General features: G+C 41.5%; 1 protein-coding gene across 1 annotated transcript; it reads left to right on the top strand.

Moving 5' to 3' along the window:
* Positions 1–652: 652 nt before the first annotated feature.
* LOC311104116 (membrane-spanning 4-domains subfamily A member 4A-like) lies at positions 653–19,526 on the top strand. Its single transcript, XM_084145788.1, has 7 exons — positions 653–862; positions 974–1,090; positions 1,476–1,532; positions 1,835–1,990; positions 2,308–2,430; positions 15,201–15,302; positions 19,383–19,526. Exons 1-7 carry the CDS (start codon positions 692–694, stop codon positions 19,467–19,469), a joined length of 813 nt encoding a protein of 270 aa, XP_084001914.1. The 5' UTR covers positions 653–691; the 3' UTR covers positions 19,470–19,526.
* Positions 19,527–20,700: the final 1,174 nt, after the last annotated feature.

Here is a 20,700-nt window from a genome sequence, read left to right as displayed (position 1 = left end):
TGTCAGTAGAACCCACATTTGTTTAAGCAAGTCAACCATATCAGCTATATATTTTTTAAAGGCAGTAAATGAGGCTGAATGAACTGTTTCGCTGCCAGACAAAGCTCCGCTGATAGCCAGGTGTAGCTGTGGTAAGGTGTTGGGACTGCTGTTGGGACTGCTTTATGTAGACCCTAACAGTTTGTGAGCACCGTTTGTCACCGTTATAGTGTAATTAATGTATTGTTTAGTGTTGTGTTGTGTAGTGGCTTTGCTGGCATGCATCCCACATTATTATATTTTTTGCCACACCAAGATTAGGTGCTAAAATCGCCACTGGTTATGGTGAACCTTAAAGTCACAACAACTTCCTCCTCTTTGTTTCAACAGCAACAGATTAAACCACTCAAACAGGTTCCTACCACTCAAGTAATCCAACAGTGTACGCCGCCATATAATCTATTTCTAGCCTTCTCTCATTGATCGAGACAGGTGATTGTCCACCTCAAAGCGCCACATGTCATTATGACACACAGCCTATATTCAATGGAGAGAGTTCAAAGTCTAATGTGTGGCTGACACACTTGTTAACCATGACAGTCACAGGTACATTATTACCAGGAAGTCCCAGGTAAAGTATAAAGTTTGACGCACAACAATCAGTCAGATCACCTCTTACTGTACTACAAACATCCTTCCCTCCTCTGTGAAGATGTCCAGCTCTGTAACAACCACCACTAACGGGGTGGTGGTCATCACCCATGTACACCCCACTGGAAACGAGATGGGGGTCGCGGGGGTTGCTTCTGCCCCTCACTGTTTGGGACAGACGGTCTACTCAGCGCTGGGAAGTTTCCGGGCGGGGCATCCAAAAGCTCTTGGGGTAAGAATTTCTTTTTTTAAATTATTTTGAAATAAAAAACAAGCATTTTGGTTGAACGTATTGGAAGAGAAAAATGAATTTCCTGCTTTGTACTTTCTTTTTCTCTCACAGACCGTACAGATCATGATTGGTTTGATGATGCTGTTGACAGGAATCGTGATGGCTACAGCACCAATGTTGGACAATATTGGAGTAGTCAGTGGAATATTTGTCTGGGGATCTATCATTGTGAGTGAGCTGTTCTGTCTAACAAACCTATCTTACATTTCCTGTCTGCCTGGATGCAAAACAAAACGTCCTCATAGTTAAATCATGTCACTTAAAAAAATATATATATTTAATTTGAGGTAATGCTTTATAAATAATGACTTGTCTTAACTAATGACTTTTATCAACGTATATGTATTTGGATAGGCCTATGCCAATTATACACTCATGCATTTCTGTTTGTATGGAATTCTATGTGGGTGTAATTCAACTTGAATTTGAACTTTGGTCATACAGTAGAAATATGTGTGTCCCAAATGGCACAGTATTCCCTATATAGTGCACTATGGAGGGAATAGGGAGCCATTTAGGACGTAGAGTTGAATAATCTCTTCCTTGTTCCCAGTATGTAATTGCAGGCTCTCTCACTGTTGCCGCTGACAACAAACTGAACAAATGTCTGGTCAGTATCAATATTTTTTTTCCTCAATAAAGTTTAGGCTTTTGATTCATAAAGTTCCACTCTATTTGAAGACATAGAATCTACTGTACACTAGGCCTTCATGTTTTCATTCATCCTGCTTGTTTTCCTCCCAAGACACAAGCAGTGGGGTGGGCACTGGCATTAACTGTGCACCTTTAAAGAATTGTAATAACGATTATAAGGAACAACAACACACTGAATTCGGTATTGCATTTTGTTCTCAGAAATGTTCATCCACAACCAGACATTCCCATGTCCTCTTTCTGCTCTCTGTCCCTTAGGTGAATGGCTCCCTGGTAATGAATGTTGTTGCCACGGTTACTGCTCTTACTGGCATCATCCTCCATTCTTTAGACGGTGCTGGGATCCTCTACTCCTGTTACTATCCAGACAATCCTTCATCCTACCCTCCATACTATGTCTGTCAACAGTATTGGGTATATACCAAATACTTATTCCTTTTTTACTTTCATTGGTCAGGAGATATTTGTAAATTGATAAAGGGGTATTTATCATCTATATTCTTTTGTATTGTACTGTTGGATGCTTTTTATTAGGCTCATTTAAATTATGCCTATATGTGACAACTCCAACATGCAAGCAATAGTAAGGTAGATAACTGCTATTGAGTTAGTTTATAGTTATTTTTAGTCCACATCGAAACTGGAGTCAAAGTTCACAAAGGGTTCATAATTGCTCCAAAATGGCAGTGAGGTGTAGTTAACTGCTGTTTCCTGTTCCTCTCTGTCTATAGGTCAGGTCCCAGGGAATTTCAGGTGTTCTGGCTGTTTTCTCCGTGCTGGAGTTTATAGTGTCCATCTGTGTCTCGTCATTCGCCTGCAGAGCTGTCTGCCAATGCTGTCGTTCCACCCCTGAGGTGAGTCTATGGACATAGATTTCTGTCAATTTTTTTATTTTCAGAATGTTGTAAATCTCAAGGTTATTTACATTACCCAGGTTCTCTGATATTATGAGTTAAGTACACTACATGACCAAAAGTATGTGGACACCTGCTCGCGAAACATCTCATTCCAAAATCATGGGCATTAATATGGAGTTGGTCCCTCCTTTGCTGCTATAACAGCCTCCACTCTTCTGGGACGGCTTTCCACTAGATGTTGGAACATTGCTGCGGGGACTTGCTTCCATTCAGCCACAAAAGTATTAGTAAAGTCGGACACTGATGTTGGGCAATTACGCCTGGCTCGCAGACGCCGTTCCAATTCATCCCAAATGTGTTCGATGGGGTTGAGGTAAGGGCTCTGTGCAGGCCAGTCAAGTTCTTCCACACCGATCTCGACAAACCATTTCTGTATGGACCTCACTTTGTGCACGGGGGCATTGTCATGCTGAAACGGGAAAGGGCCTTCCTTCTGTTGTAACAAAGTTGGAAGGACAGAATCGTCTAGAATGTCGTTGTATGCTGTAGAGTTAATATTTCCCTTCACTGGAACTAAGGGGCATAGCCCAAACCATGAAAAACAGCCCCAGACCATTATTCCTCCTCCACCAAATTTTACAGTTGGCACTATGCATTAGTGCAGGTAGCGTTCTCCTGGCATCTGCACCATGCAGATTCGTCCGTCGGACTGCCAGAGGGTGAAGTGTGATTCATCACTCCAGAGAACTTTACAACACTCCAGCAGACGCTTGGCATTGTGCATGGAGATCTTAGGCTTTTGTGCGGCTGCTCGGCCATGGAAACCCATTTTATGAAGCTCCCGACGACAAACAGTTTTACGCACCATGCGCTTCAGCACTCGGCGGTCCCATTCTGTGAGCTTGTGTCGCCTACCACTTCGCGGCTGAGCCGTTGTTGCTCCTAGACGTTTCCACTTCAATATAACAGCACTTACAGTTGACCAGGACAGCTATAGCAGGGCAGAAATTTGACAAACTAACTTGTTGGAAAGGTGGCATCCTATGACGGTGCCACGTTGAAAGTCACTGAGCTCTTCAGTAAGGCCATTCTACTGCCAACGTTTGTCTATGGAGATTGCATGGCTGTGTGCTCGATTTTATACACCAGTCAGCAACAGGTGTGGCTGAAATCGCCGAATCCACTAATTTCAAGGGCTGTCCACAGACTTTTGTACATATAGTGAATTTCACAAATGGAATTTTGATCCGAAAGTCTCAAAACTTGAAGTAGCCAATAACAAACGTCTGAACCATCCCAGTACAAGATGGTATAGGAGAAGAAGGGTATCCATCCTCTGTCGAGAGCAGGTACCAAGGAGAGCATAACAGTGTAATCTAAAGCTCTCTTCCCCTCCAGCAAGATGCTGGAGAGATGCTCTTCTGGGGAAGGAGACGGGCAGTGTTGGGGAAGCTACTTTGAAAATATAGTTTACCAAGCAACCAATTACTTAACAGTGGAAGAAGTTAAGCTACACTAAAGATACCCTTAAGAAGAAGAAACAAAATGTCCTAACGAAAGTTAATTTGAAAAAGTAGTTCACTACATCCAAACTACTTTGTGAAAAATTATCATATGTAAATTTGAAATGTCATAGACTACAAATTGCAAGACAGATCACTTTGGGATCATATGTTAACATAATATGTCATTTAGTCTATTAAACACAAAAACTGTTTCAAGTGGGAATTAGGCAGGTCTGATGCCGAAAAAAAAAAAATGATTGCCTACTTCACCAATATTTAATGTAATTTTTGCAAAAAAAGTAGTGTGTCGTTTCAGTACTTAGCTACACATGGCAAAACATTTATTGACTACTGAAAACACTACCTAGATTTGAATTTAGTTCAACTACCACCAAGCTACTGCAAAATGTAGTTCACTACTCCCAAACACTGGGCGGGCAAGAGGTCAAAAAGACTCCCAAGATACGACTAAGAGTCATCCTAAGCCACAGAGAAGGGAGAAATATACCAGGGAAAACTGCGTTTTAACAGCGAGCCGGAAGAGAACAGTCCACACTCTTGCTTTTGGGGATGCCCAGGGCTCAAAGAAAGCGTGTGACCAGACTAGCTGCCAAGGAGAAATCTTTAAGCACAGACAAATCAAAAAACGATAAGTCTGGGAAAAGGCAACGCGCCCAGACATAACAGAGGGTTGCAGGATGGCCATGTTAATGTCAATGCCAGGGATGGGCAACAATTACAAAATACAATTACAAAATACCATAAAGATCAATGTATCAAAATAAACTACAAAATACTTACTGTATATTTTGAAATGTATTTAATTCAAATACATGTATTTTGTGTTTTAAAATATAGAAATTAATTTGCAAGTAGCCGGCCCGAAAAGCAACAACATTCTCAGTAACGGTTACAGAAACTTTTTACATTCTGTGATATTTTGTTGTTTATCTACATTAGTTAAATGCACTTACTGTAAGTCAATCTGTATAAGAGTGTCTGCAAAATGACCAAAATGTAAATGTATATATGAAAATGTACCAAATTGAACTGCAAAGCACACTGGGTATTATTATTGGCCTTGTTTCGGTGTGGAGCTCATTAGAATAATACTCAGCATGCTTTGCAATTGTTAATTTTTACATATACATGTAGTTCATTTAGCAGACGCTCATTTATCACAACATAGGGCCATCAAAGTTCTGATACCAATGCAGGGTGAAAGAGGGCAAAAATTTTTTTACTGCTCTAAAAAAAATTGTATAGAAAAGTATTTTACAGCTCTCGAAAGTATCTTGTGACAAATTACAGTTGAAGTCGAAAGTTTACATACACCTTAGCCAAATACATTTAAACTCAGTTTTTCACAATTCCTGTAAAAATTCCCTGTCTTATGTCAGTTAGGATCACCACTTTATTTTAAGAATGTGAAATGTCAGAATAATAGTAGAGAGAATTATTTATTCCGTTTTTATTTCTTTCATCACATTCCCAGTGGGTCAGAAGTTTACATACACTCAATTAGTATTTGGTGGCATTGCCTTTAAATTGTTTAACTTGGGTCAAACGTTTTGGGTAGCCTTCCACAATTTTCCCAAAATAAGTTAGGTGAATTTTGGCCCATTCCTCCTGACAGAGCTGGTGTAACTGAGTCCGGTTTGTAGGCCTCCTTGCTTGCACACGCTTTTTCAGTTCTGCCCACACATTTTCTATAGGATTGAGGTCAGGGCTTTGTGATGGCCACTCCAATACCTTGACTTTGTTGTCCTTAAGCCATTTTGCCACAACTTTGGAAGTATGCTTGGGGTCATTGTCCATTTGGAAGATCCATTTGCAACCAAGCTTTAACTTCCTGACTGATGTCTTGAGATGTTGCTTCAATATATCCACATAATTTTCCTTCCTCATGATGCCATCTATTTTGTGAAGTGCATCAGTCCCTCCTGCAGCAAAGCACCCCCACAGCATGATGCTGCCACCCCCGTGATTCACGGTTGCATTGGTGTTCTTCGGCTTGCAAGCGACCCCCTTTTTCCTCCAAACATAACGATGGTCATTATTTGTTTCATCAGACCAGAGGACATTTCTCAAAAAAGTATGATCTTTGTCCCCATGTGCAGTTGCAAACCCTAGTCTGGCTTTTTTATGGCGGTTTTGGAGCAGTGGCTTCTTCCTTGCTGAGCAGCCTTTCAGGTTATGTCGATATAGGACTTGTTTTACTGTGGATATAGATACTTTTGTACCTGTTTCCTCCAGTATCTTCACAAGGTCCTTTGCTGTTGTTCTGGGATTGATTTGCACTTTTCGCACCAAAGTACGTTCATCTCTAGGAGACAGAACGCGTCTCCTTCCTGAGCGGTATAACAGCTGCGTGGTCCCATGGTGTTTATACTTGGGTACTATTGTTTGTACAGATGAACGTGGTACCAGGCATTTGGAAATTGCTCCCAATGATGAACCAGACTTGTGGAGGTCTACAATTATTTTTCTGAGGTCTTGACTGATTTCTTTTGATTTTCCCATGATGTCAAGCAAAGAGGAACTGAGTTTGAAGGTAGGCCTTGAAATACATCCACAGGTACACCTCCAATTGACTCAAATGATGTCAATTAGCCTATCAGAAGTTTCTAAAGCCATGACATAATTTTCTGGAATTTTCCAAGCTGTTTAAAGGCACAGTCAACTTAATGTATGTAAACTTCTAACCCACTGGAATTGTGATACAGTGAATTATAAGTGAAATAATCTGTCTGTAAACAATTGTTGGAAAAATTACTTGTGTCATGCACAAAGTAGATGTGCTAACCGACATGCCAAAACTATAGTTTGTTAAAAATAAATTAGTGGAGTTGTTGAAAAACAAGTTTTAATGACTCCAACCTAAGTGTATGTAAACTTCCAACTGTACATTGGAGTGTAGTTCAGCCCAGTGTAATACACTTACCCAGAAGTAATGGAAATACATATTTCAAATACATGTAACAGAAATACTACCCATCTTTGGTCAATGTCATAATGGGCTAGAAATGGGGCCGGTAGGAGCTGCCCAAAGGTGCATGACCATGGGGCGCGTTCCAGAGAATCGGCTGACAGAGGTGTGACTGCGCAGTTAGCAATGAGCACTCGGAAGGCTGGCGTCCCTCCAGAGAGACAGCTTTATTGCCCATTGCCTCATTCACGGGGCACCAGCGATATCAAATCAAACTTTATTTGTCACATGAGCCGAATACAACAGGTGTAGACCTTACCGTGAAATCCTTACTTACAAGCCCATAACCAACAACGCAGTTCAAGAAAGAGTTAAGAAAATATTTAACACATTAAAACAACAACACATTTAACACATTAAAACAACAATAACGAGGCTATATACAGGGGGTACCGGTACCGAGTCAATGTGCGGTGGTACAGGTTAGTCGAGGTAATTTGTACATGTAGGTAGGGGTAAAGTGACTATACATAGATAATAGACAGCGGGTAGCAGCAGTGTAAAACAAATGGAGGGGGGTGTCAATGTAAATAGTCCGGATGGCCATTTGATTAATTATTCAGCAGTGTTATGGCTTTGGTGTAGAAGCTGTTAAGGAGCCTTTTGGTCCTAGACTTGGCGCTCCAGTACCGCTTGCCGTGCGGTAGCAGAGAGAACTGTCTATGACTTGGGTGACTGGAGTCTTTGACAATTTTTTGGCCTATCCTCTGACACTGCCTAGTATATAGGTCATGGATGGCAGGAAGCTTGGCCCTAGTGATGTACTGGGCCGTGCGCACTACCCTCTGTAGCGCCTTACGGTCAGATGCCGAGCAGTTGCCATACCAGGCGGTGATGCAACTGGTCAGGATGCTCTCGAAGGTGCAGCTGTAGAACTTTTTGAGGATCTGGGGACCCATGCCAAATCTTTTCAGTCTCCTGAGGGGGAAAAGGTGTTGTTGTGTCCTCTTCACGACTGTCTTGGTGTGATTGGACCATGATAGTTCGTTGGTGATGTGGACACCAAGGAACTTGAAACTCTCGATCCGCTCCACTACAGCCCCGTCGATGTTAATGGGGGCCTGTTCGGCCCGCCTTTTCCTGTAGTCCACGATCAGCTCCTTTGTTTTGCTCACATTGAGGGAGAGGTTGTTGTCCTGGCACCACACTGCCAGGTCTCTGACCACCTCCCTATAGGCTGTCTCATCGTTGTCGATGATCAGGCCTACCACTGTTGTGTCGTCAGCAAACTTAATGATGGTGTTGGAGTCGGGTTTGGCCATGCAGTCGTAGGTGAACAGGGAGTACAGAAGGGGACTAAGCACGCACCCCTGAGGGGCCCCAGCGTGGCAGACGTGTTGTTGCCTACCCTTACCACCTGGGGGCGGCCTGTCAGGAAGTCCAGGATCCAGTTGCAGAGGGAGGTGTTCAGTCCCAGGGTCCTTAGCTTAGTGATGAGCTTTGTGGGCACTATGGTGTTGAACGCTGAGATGTAGTCAATGAACAGCATTCTCAAATAGGTGTTCCTTTTGTCCAGGTGGGAAAGGGCAGTGTGGAGTGCGATTGCTTCATCTGTGGATCTGTTGGGGCGGTATGCGAATTGGAGTGGGTCTAGGGTATCCGGGATGATGCTGTTGATATGAGCCATGACCAGCCTTTCAAAGCAGTTCATGGCTACCAACGTGAGTGCTACGGGCGGTAATCATTTAGGCAGGTTACCTTCGCTTCCTTGGGCACAAAGATTATAGTGGTCTGCTTGAAACATGTAGGTATTACAGACTCGGTCAGGGAGAGGTTGAAAATGTCAGTGAAGACATTTGCCAGTTGGTCAGCGCATGCTAGGGGTACACGTCCTGGTAATCCATCTGGACCCACGGCTTTGTGAATGTTGACCTGTTTAAAGGTCTTGCTCACATTGGCTACCGAGAGCATTATCACACAGTCGTCCGGAACAGCTGGTGCTCTCATGCATGCTCCTGTGTTGCTTGCCTCGAAGCAAGCATAAAAGGCTTTTAGCTTGTCTGGTAGGCTCGATCTCACTGGGCAGCTTGCGGCTGGGTTTCCCTTTGTAGTCCATAATAGTTTTCAAGCCCTGCCACAGCTGACGAGTGTCAGAGCCGGTGTAGTAGGATTCAATCTTAATCCTGTATTGACGCTTTGCCTGTTTGATGGTTCGTCTAAGGGCGTAGCGGGATTTCTTATAAGCGTCCGGATTAGTGTCCCACTCCTTGAAAGCGGCAGCTCTAGCCTTTAGCTCGATGCGGATGTTGCCTGTAATCCATGGCTTCTTGTTGGGATATGTACTGTATGTACGGTCACTTATTGATGAAACCGATTACTGAGGTGGTATAGTCCTCAATGCCATTGGATGAATCCCGGAACATATTCCAGTCTGTGCTAGCAAAACAGTCCTGTAGCGTAGCATCCGCGTCATCTGACCACTTCTGTATTGAGCGAGTCACTGGTACTTCCTGCGTTAATTTTTGCTTGTAAGCAGGAATCAGGAGGATAGAATTATGGTCAGATTTACCAAATGGAGGGCAAGGGAGAACTTTGTATGCGTCTCTGTGTGTGGAGTAAAGGTGGTCTAGAGTTATTTTTTCCTCTGGTTGCACATGTGACATCCTGGTAGAAATTAGGTAAAACGGATTTAAATGTGCCTGTATTAAAGTCCCCGGCCACTAGGAGCGCCGCTTCTGGGTGAGCATTTTCTTGTATGCTTATGGCCTTATACAGCTCGTTGAGGGCTACGAATAATATAGATGAGAACTCTCTTGGTGGATAGTGTTGTCTACAGCTTATCATAAGGTACTCTACCTCAGGCGAGCAATACCTCAAGACTTCTTTAATATTAGACATCACGCACCAGCTGTTATTGACAAATAGACACACACCCCCGCCCCTCGTCTTACCAGACGTAGCTTCTCTGTCCTGCCGATGCATGGAAAATCCCGCCAGCTCTATATTATCCGTGTCGTCATGCAGCCATGACTCGGTGAAACATAAGATATTACAGTTTTTAATATCCCGTTGGTAGGATATTCTTACATTTTAGTCATTTAGCAGACGCTCTTATCCAGAGTGACTTACAGTTAGTGAGTGCATACACTTTTCATACTGGCCTCCCGTGGGAATCGAACCCACAATCCTGGCGGTAGGATATTCTTGATCGTAGATCATCCATTTTGTTTTCCAATGATTGCACGTTGGCCAATAGAACGGAATTTGTCACGTGGCAGCCATGCTCCTGCTGTTCTCGTCCCGTCCCAATCTTAGAACCACAAGCACAAGAACGTTGGGATTTGAGTGTTAGGCTCATCTTGGGTAGGGGTAGCGGTAGCCATTGTGAAGAAAGAAGCACAGCGGCTGATGGCTAGTAGTGGTTAGCACAGTAGAGAAAGCTATAGCCACAAGGCTGAGACGCGTTAGCTAGCAGCTACCCAAAGGTGTGCTGTAGCTAGCTCAGTGCTTAGCTAGAGGGGTTGTGCTAGGATAGTGTTAATCCCTTAGGTTAGCTTACTCCCGCAACCGCAGAGCCATGTTACTGGGTCGGCGGTCTAGTTAGTGCCTGCGACTGAACGCAGGTTAACTAGGTGAGGGGGAGGACTCGCAAAGCTACCGTGTTGCAGGTAGAATTGCGTGGTCAGTTAGCCTAAGCCTAGTGGCGTGGGCTACTCGAGTCCCACAAGCTAGCTAGGTAGCTACAGTAAGTAGCTAGCCTGAGGTGACCGAGAGTTAGAAACAAGGGTTCTTTCTACACGACCAATACTACCATTTTGCAGGTAGAATTGCAAAGCTAGTTTGCTTTGCAGCGAGTTAGCCAAGTTAGCTTGTGAAAAAGAGGGCCACCATGTGGTGGTCTCCAATAGAGGTGCCGGTTTTGATTATAGGTGCAACTGTCCCAGAATCCCGGCAAGAGGACTGATAATGACCGGCAGGAGACAGCGATACAACTGACACTTTATTTCCACACCTAACAGACAGGAGAGGAGACTAGTTATTGATAGTGATTGTATGGTCAGTGACGTACTAACACATCGTTGGGAAGTCCAGAGTGGAGGATTGTTCTTGTCGGAAGGGTCCAGTGTTGAGTTGTGTTGAGGTGGTGCAGAGTTCTTCTTACCTGTTGTCTCTCTGCACCCCTGTGTCCAACTAAAGCGCAGACTGTGTTGGAGGTTTGAGATCTCCACCAGGTAAAGCCTGTGATTGAATGGCCAGGTCATATGACACTAGTCAGGGGAGACTGTTCTGGAAGGGCCCTTGGCAACCCCCTAGCAACACAGTAGCCAGCACAAGAGGTGTGAAACCGGGGATGGTGGCCTCTGCTGGGCTGGAGAGTTTCTAAAGTTTGTGCCTCAATAGCTAGGTTTCCATCCAATTGGCGACAGATTTTCATGAGAATATTCTAAAATCCGCATATAAACTATATTTGCATTTTCCCAGCGAGCTAGCCAAGTTATCATCAGCCACGCGTCGTGGGCTAACCGAGTCCCTATAGCTAGCGGTGAAGCTAGCTAGCAGAGGTAAATTATTTAGCATTTCTACAGAAAATAAGGTACTACTCAGCCTCACAAGGGTTTCCGAAGTCCCACGTTCAGCAGTGATGACCTTGCAGGTCGCCAGTGAACTGTTGAGTCAGACTGGTCTCATAGACTAGATGTAACATATTAATTATAAATCCAGGACACTCAAATTAGTATGATATGTTACTTTTGGTATGGCTACATAAGATAGAAGGCAGAAATATAAGGAAGGTGGTTGGTTGGGTGGATAAGTGGGCATATAACACGAACGTCTAGTGTCCCAAAGGTTGCGTGTTCAAATCTCATCATGGACAATTTTAGCTAATTAGCAACTTTGTAACTACTTATTACTTTTTAGCTACTTTGAAACTACTTAGCATGTTAGCTACAGTGCCTTGCAAAAGTATTCATCCCCCTTGGCGTTTTTCCTATTTTGTTGCAGTACAACCTGTAATTTAAATGGATTTTTATTTGGATTTCATGTAATGGACATACACAAACTAGTCCAAATTGGTGAAGTGAAATGAAAAAAATAACTTGTTTCAAAGAATTCAAAAAAATAAATAATGGAAAAGTGTTGCGTGCATATTTATTCACCCCCTTTTCTATGAAGCCCCTAAATAAGATCTGGTGCAACCAATTACCTTCAGAAGTCACATAATTAGTTAAATAAAGTCCACCTGTATGCAATCTAAGTGTCATATGATCTGTCACATGATCTCAGTATATATAAGCCGGTTCTGAAAGGCACCAGAGTCTGCAACACCACCAAGCAAGGGGCACCACCAAGCAAGCGGCACCATGAAGACCAAGGAGCTTTTCAAACAGGTCAGGGAAAAAAGTGTGGAGAAGTACAGATCAGGGTTGGGTTATAAAAAATATCCGAAACTTTGAACATCCCACGGAGCACCATTTAATCCATTATTAAAAAATGGAAAGAATATGGCACCACAACAAATCTGCCAAGAGAGGGCCGCCCACCAAAACTCACGGACCAGGCAAGGAGGGCATTAATCAGAGATGCAACAAAGAGACCAAAGATTACCCTGAAGGAGCTTCAAAGCTCCACAGCGGAGATTGGAGTATCTGTCCATAGGACGACTTTAAGCCGTACACACCACAGAGCTGGGCTTTACGGAAGAGTGGCCAGTAAAAAGCCATTGCTTAAAGAAAAAAATAAGCTAACACGTTTGGTGTTCGCCAAAAGGCATGTGGGAGACTCCCCAAACATATGGAAGAAGGTACTCTGTTCAGATGAGACTAAAATTGAGCTGTTTGGCCATCAAGGAAAACGCTATGTCTGACGCAAACACAACATCTGTCATCACCCCGAGAACACCATCCCCACAGTGAAGCATGGTGGTGGCAGCATCATGCTGTGGGGATGTTTTTCATCGGCAGGGACTGGGAAACTGGTCAGAATTGAAGGAATGATGGATGGCGCTAAATACAGGGAAATTCTTGAGGGAAACCTGTTTCAGTCTTCCAGAGATTGAGACTTGGACGGAGGTTCACCTTCCAGCAGGACAATGACCCTAAGCATCCTGCTAAAGCAACACTCGAGTGGTTTAAGGGGAAACATTTAAATATCTTGGAATGGCCTTGTCAAAACCCAGACCTCAATCCAATTGATAATCTGTGGTATGACTTAAAGATTGCTGTACACCAGCGGAAACCATCCAACTTGAAGGAGCTGGAGCAGTTTTGCCTTGAAGAATGGGCAAAAATCCCAGTGGCTAGATGTGCCAAGCTTATAGAGACATACCCCAAGAGACTTGCAGCTTTAATGCTGCAAAAGGTGGCTCTACAAAGTATTGACTTTGCATTCTCAAAGTGGTAGGCATGTTGTGTAAATCAAATTATACAAACCCCCCCAAAAATCCATTTTAATTCAAGGTTGTAAGGCAACAAAATAGGAAAAATGCCAAGGGGGGTGAATACTTTCGCAAGCCACTGTAACCCTTCCCCTGACCCTAACCTTGACCCTTTTAGCTAACCCTTCCCCTAACCCGAACATTAACCGTTTCAGCTAACCCTTCCCCTAACCCTTTATGCTAACTCCTAACCTTAACACTAACCTTAACACCTAACCCATAGAGCTAGCTAACATTAGCGTTAACCACCTAGCTACCTAGCTAACGTTAGCCACATCAAATTGGAATTGGTAACATATGATACTTTTTGTAAATTTGCAACATATTGTACAAATTGCAATTCGTAACATATCATGCGAATTGTAATTCGTAACATATCAAACGAAATGATTGTTGGACATCCACAAATTAATACATACCATATGAAACGTAACATATCATACTAAATGGAGTGTCTAGGAGTTACGTACAGAATAATACAAAATGCTCTCTGACCACTTTGTTTGAGTGGAGAAAATGGAGAACCAGTCGCGTAGAGCTCTTCAATGAGGAAGCGAACATGGACAGTAAGTGGGACAGTATCGCTTTTATACAGGGTACCCTATTCACTGCTATCCAGGTCTCCAACAGACATTTGTGATTGGTTACTTCATGTTTTGAGACTTTCGGAACAAATATCACTTGTGAAATACAGAATAAGTAATTGAAACATATCTACATATAAGTCTTACTATAATGTAAAAAATTCAAGTCAAGTACAGTGGGGGAAAAAAGTATTTAGTCAGCCACCAATTGTGCAAGTTCTCCCACTTAAAAAGATGAGAGAGGCCTGTAATTTTCATCATAGGTACACGTCAACTATGACAGACAAAATGAGAAAAAAAAATCAAGAAAATCACATTGTAGGAATTTTAATGAATTTATTTGCAAATTATGGTGGAAAATAAGTATTTGGTCACCTACAAACAAGCAAGATGTCTGGCTCTCACAGACCTGTAACTTCTTCTTTAAGAGGCTCCTCTGTCCTCCACTCGTTACCTGTATTAATGGCACCCGTTTGAACTTGTTATCAGTATAAAATACACCTGTCCACAACCTCAAATAGTCACACTCCAAACTCCACTATGGCCAAGACCAAAGAGCTGTCAAAGGACACCAGAAACAAAATTGTAGACCTGCACCAGGCTGGGAAGACTGAATCTGCAATAGGTAAGCAGCTTGGTTTGAAGAAATCAACTGTGGGAGCAATTATTAGGAAATGGAAGACATACAAGACCACTGATAATCTCCCTCGATCTGGGGCTCCACGCAAGATCTCACCCCGTGGGGTCAAAATGATCACAAGAACGGTGAGCAAAAATCGACAGCCCCAAAACAGCACTGCTCTAGAGGAGATCTGCATGGAGGAATGGGCCAAAATACCAGCAACAGTGTGTGAAAACCTTGTGAAGACTTACAGAAAACGTTTGACCTGTGTCATTGCCAACAAAGGGTATATAACAAAGTATTGAGAAACTTTTGTTATTGACCAAATACTTATTTTCCACCATAATTTGCAAATAAATTCATAAAAAATCCTACAATGTGATTTTCTGGATTTTTTTTTCTAATTTTGTCTGTCATAGTTGACGTGTACCTATGATGAAAATTACAGGCCTCTCTCATCTTTTTAAGTGGGAGAACTTGCACAATTGGTGGCTGACTAAATACTTTTTTTCCCCACTGTATGTTCTGGCAACTGTAAGAGCACTGAGCAGCCACGGCACCTCAAATAGTAGGAGGAGAACAATCAAGCTGAACGAAAATAACTGTTATTATCATGTTTACATGAATACACCGTATTTTCGTTCAAGCAAAGACTTGAAATGGACTGAAAATTGACATGTCTGTCTTTTAGCAAGTGTCCATCATTGGGAATCAAATACCGGTACCTGATGGCAGGCATTGCAGCATAATGACTCCAAGCAACGCCCCTTTCCCTCCACAGAACAACTACGAGGTATGACATATTTTCCAGTTGAATTGCAGGGTTGACATGTGAAATAGGTTGCTCAATCTAAAATATAAAAAAATAAGATCTCACCGGTGTCCTAGTAACTGAGTTTCTGGAGTCACTTTAAACTTCCACTGCTCATTTGAAATTGGTCACTGTGTGTGTCCCAAGTGGCACCCTATTCCTGATATAGTGCACTACTTTTGAACAGGGCCCATGTAGTGAATAGTGTGCCATTTGGGACGCCAACAAAGAGATTCTGCACTGATTAAATATTATGCACTGCAATTTTGACTCACCCTGTAGGCTAAACACAGTAATCAGTTGAAATTGTAGATACTGTAGCATGTGTACTTGAGCTTTTTGTTGCTTTCTTCAAGTTTAAGTTGCTTTCAAACACCGACCTCTACTGGACACCAATGTTCTCTCTAAGCTGTGCGCGTGCATGCAGCTCCCCCCGGAACTGCCGCACAGAACAAATATCAGCCCCGCACAGAGAAGCGCGAGATTTAGGCTTTACAATTAGATACTGGGGAAATGCCACTATCCCTTAGACAAGTTAAGCTAGCCCTGGCATACTGGGCAAGACTGAAGGGTAGATCGGTAGATCATCCTACACCGACAGTACTCGAAGACTGCTGGGAATATGAACGATATCAAAAGAGGGGTTTTGGCCCAGAGATTGGGAAAAAGGTTGATGAAAATTGACTGTTATAGGGTCATCTGTGGCAATAGGAAATGTGCCACCACGGTTTTATACAAGACAACATGTTGATCTTAGCCTGATCGAAGACAATAAACAGTGGTGTGAAGATAATGTAGGAACAATAATGGATCAATATATTAGTAATCAGTTTTATTCTTGTCTTGCAGTGTATACAGATGGTTCAAAGGATCCCATGAATGGGAAGACAAGAGCAGGTGTATTTATTCCTGAGTTCGATGTTAATCTATGCAAGAAACTAACAAATTATTTATCTGTATATTCAACAGAAATGGCTGCGATAATTGTTGGATTGCAATGGATAGAGGAGGTGCAATCAAGTTTTGTGTACTTTAAGATCTGGAAAGTCAGAACGTGATGATTTATGGTTAGAAATAATTATGCGGTTGTTGGGCTTACAAAGAAATGGTATTAAAATTCAGTTCTGTTAGATTCTGGCTCATACAGGAGTTTATGGAAATTATATAGCAGATATAATAGCAAATAAAGCAGTGAAAAATAATATTGTGGATATACAGGTGTAGTTGGGTAGAAGGGAAATTAAAACATTGATTCAGAAAAATGTGTTAGATGTTAGACATTTTTATAGTACAAGGAAATCTGTACGGGAGATAGTGTGGGAACAGAAGGGAGGAAGTTATGTTGTGTAGGATGAGATTAGGGCATACTGGATTGAGGTTTGTAGGGAATTATTTTATTTTATTCAAAATTCGGGGTTAGTTAAGAGAATATAGTGGTATAGATAGGTCGTGACCGGCCTCACACTCCAGTACAGTAGGTGGCGGTCCGTCAATATAAACTTAAAGAAGACGAAGAAGCACGAGATTTAACTTTCTATAGTTTTCTTTTACACGAAAGCCTACACGAAACAGACCTTATTTGAAGTGTTTCTAAAATCCCCTATGTGAAAAATTAATGGTGGAAATACGATTGGAACCATTTCCCTGTTGACCGCTAGGTTTTATGGGTATTATGACTCATACCGTGGTACTCTATTGACAGGTACGACTCAGGCCCATACTCTACACAGACCAGTGTGCCATAACCAACCAGAGCTGCAATAGGGCTATATGCAAATAGACCATTGCCATATACAGTGGCTTGCGAAAGTATTCACCCCCCTTGGCATTTTTCCTATTTTGGTGCTTTACAACCTGGAATTAAAATAGATTTTTGGGGGATTTGTATCATTTGATTTACACAACATGCCTACCACTTTGAAGATGCAAAATATGTTTTATTGTGAAAAAAACTGAAAACTTGAGCGTGCATAACTATTCATTCATTTTCTGGCCACTCTTCCGTAAAGCCCAGCTCCGTGGAGTGTACGGCTTAAAGTGGTCCTATGGACAGATACTCCAATCTCTGCTGTGGAGCTTTGCAGCTCCTTCAGGGTTATCTTTGGTCTCTTTGTTGCCTCTCTGATTAATGCCCTCCTTGCCTTGTCCAACGATTTACAGCAGCACCACGGCGTTCTGATGAAAATAGTGGGGGGGCGTCTGTTAACCTCTTAAGGATCGGACCCCTTTTTCCCATTTTCGCCTAAAATGACATACCCAAATCTAACTGCCTGTAGCCCAGGACCTGAAGCAAGGATGTGCATATTCTTGATACATTTGAAAGGAAACACTTTGAAGTTTGTGGAAATGTGACAATGTAGGAGAATATAACACATTCGATGTGGTAAAAGATAATACAAACAAAAAGACATGCGTTTTCTTTTCTTTTAATCATTTTTGAAATGCAAGAGAAAGGCCACAATATAATATTGCAATTTAGGCGCAGTGTGTGTGCAACGTTTCAGATTAATCCAGTGAAGCATTGCAATACTGGACTATTTTGTATCAAGTCTGCCCAAATGTGCCGAATTGGTCAATTGATACATTTTCAAGTACATAACTATAGAGAACATACAAAAATGATATGGTAATACAAAATGTAAGTTTACACACTACCAGGAATGTCATACATGATGGATCATTAGCTTATACACTAACTTTCACACATCTAGACGGCCGGGCGGGGTGGGTGTGGAGCCAGAGACAGCAAGGGTTCAAACTGTAGAACCCAGTTTCTATATTTGAATATAAAAATGGATTTTATCAAACTAAACTATGCTACATTTTATCTCTGGGACACTCCGGATGACAAATCAGAGCAAGATTACTGAATGTAAGTACATTATTTACCTTCAGAGGTGAATGTATCAAACCAGTTGCCGTGATACGTTTTTTGTTGTTGTGCACTCTCCTCAAACAATAGCATGGTATTTTTTCACTGTAATAGCACTTAGATTAACAGGAATTTAAGCTTTCTGCCCATATAAGACATGTCTATGTCCTGGAAGGTTTGCTGTTACTTAAAACAGTCATGCTAATCACATTAGTGCACGTTAGCTCAACCGTCCCATATACGGGACACCGATCCCGTAGAGGTTCATCAAACGCTGCCATTTATTGTTGACCAGCAGTTGTCGCTAATGTGCATTGTGAACCGATAATGAAGCTCTGAGTAATGAACCGTTTTTCTGCACAATTTGGTGAAAGCTCCGAAGCCTTCAGAAATCCTTGATTTCCCATCACTATTAATTATTTGATTTACCCTAACACAGTGGTGTTAGGAAACTCCTGGTTTACAGGACACATCAGGCCTGCAAGTCACATTATACTTGTTATGTGTAATTCCTATTTGAATCCAGCCAGAGTTAGGATATCCAACAGTTATATTTTTTATTCACCCGCAACCTACATTCAGAATGACTGTCAGGATTAGGAAACCTGATAAAAAAATAAAAATAAACACTACCTAAATAATTTTAACCGGAACAACCATTTCAGTAATGGTAAAAAAAAAAAATCGAACTAACTGATTGGATTAGTTCCGATAATTGTACATTATTTATCTTTGTGTAGCATAAGATTAATCAATGTATTTGCAAAAACATAGATATGAAAATGTATCCTAAAAAAATCTATCTGCAGTAGAGTATGCTGGGAAATATGATAATGATTGGCGTGGTTTTGATGGGACTATTTTACTCTCCACAGTCTAAAACAATAACTCTGGTTATTAACTCCAACACTGGGGGTTATTTTACACCACTGAGTGTTAATGTCACTCTTACAGAGTGAATTGAACTCCTGAATCAATACTAGAAATGTTACACTGAAAAATCAACACTGGAATCCCAAATGTCATCCTATTCCCTATACTGCACTATTTCTGACCAGTGCAATATAGGGGATATGGTGCAGGCTCTGGTCTAAAGTAGTGCACTATATAGGGGATAGGGTGCAATTTGGTATATAACCATAGTCAAGGTCATATATGTCTTATGATGTCCTGTGTTGTTTTCTCTACAGACTGTGAACTACCCAAAGGGTCCTGAGGGAGCCGGTATGGGTACAAGGTTTCAACAGAACCACCTGCTTCCTCACTACACTGCCTGAGAAACGGGCCTCAGTGAATACATTGCTATTTTTCTTGTTGAAATCATGTTCTTATGTAGGCCTATGATTACGATGCAAGCCAGGCAATGGTTAGCAGCACCACATCACTGATCTGAATAATTTGACAGTTAAATACTGCAATGTTATTGCAATGTTATCTATCAGTATGATATTTTGGCTACTATATGGTTGATATTTTAATGTTAAAAAAAAATGTTTTTCTGTCTCTCATAATTTTCTATATAAAAATAGTTGTCTTAATTTATCAACAAAAATCAACCACGTGTCCTTTGTCAATGTTTGTAAATTATATAGGCCTGTAATGATTAACTTTATTATTATGATTATTATTATTATATTAGCAAGCAAATACATATCACTGAATGTCAGGTCATGACAAACGTAAAATAAATGACAAAGAATCGAGTTTGGAGTCACTTTTGTCTTCTACAATGTAAGTAATGACAAAGTAATAAAGTAAATAAATGTATATTTTCGGAAGAGTGGTTGAACGGTCTGAAAACATCCTGATAAGGAGGGAGCAGTGGATGTTTGCATTGGGCATTAAATCCTTTCTATCTTGAGTTTGTGCAACATTAAGCTTGGAGCCGAGGCTAGTGCAATAGGCCTATTGGATAAATCAATTTGAATTCAATCACTTTTTGACAGCACTCTTTTTGATTTGAACGAAAGCTTCCATACGTTGTAGAAGTGCTCAGAAAGTGACTTTCTGGACCTGAATGCCAAAACATTCAAGAGATAAAGGTGCTCAAAGTTTATCCATTTTGCATACCCCAACATACCATTAGAAATGCATGTCTTCATCACCGGAAAAGTTCAATGTTCGAGATTGATATAATTTAAAAGCTTATAAACAGGGTTATCAAACTATTAAGACATTTCTGATTTAAATATTTTAACCTCAATTATCTAAAAAGGCATAAACTCCCCCCAAAAATGCACATACTGTTTGTTGTAGCTTAGACCCTATTTGACATCATCTAAGGTTTTTGTGTTGTGCCCGCCATCGGTTGAGACACATCAGACTCTTGAATACAGGGTGGATGTCATGTTTTGGCTGATAAATGTATACTAAAATTTCAACTTTCAAATGGTACCACAAAGATTGTTGGAGGTCCACACATCAGAGCATGTTGACTTGAATGGGAATATATGTTGTTTTAAATTATACTGTCAATCCTCCATAGGAAACCTATTGAAATCATAGAAA

This window comes from Coregonus lavaretus (assembly GCF_964263955.1).
Source record: "Coregonus lavaretus genome assembly, chromosome: 28".
NCBI classification, from domain to species: domain Eukaryota; kingdom Metazoa; phylum Chordata; class Actinopteri; order Salmoniformes; family Salmonidae; genus Coregonus; species Coregonus lavaretus.
The sequence above is the reverse complement of the archived record's forward strand: the minus strand, read 5'-3'. Positions and strand labels throughout refer to the sequence as shown.

Bases quoted from the DNA above. Each gene is read 5' to 3' on its own strand.
- LOC311104116 (XM_084145788.1), top strand. From the start codon at position 692: ATGTCCAGCTCTGTAACAACCACCACTAACGGGGTGGTGGTCATCACC. The intron at 1,533-1,834 runs GTCAGTATCAAT...TCTGTCCCTTAG, and splicing joins ACAAACTGAACAAATGTCTG to GTGAATGGCTCCCTGGTAAT. The intron at 15,303-19,382 runs GTATGACATATT...TTTTCTCTACAG, and splicing joins CTCCACAGAACAACTACGAG to ACTGTGAACTACCCAAAGGG.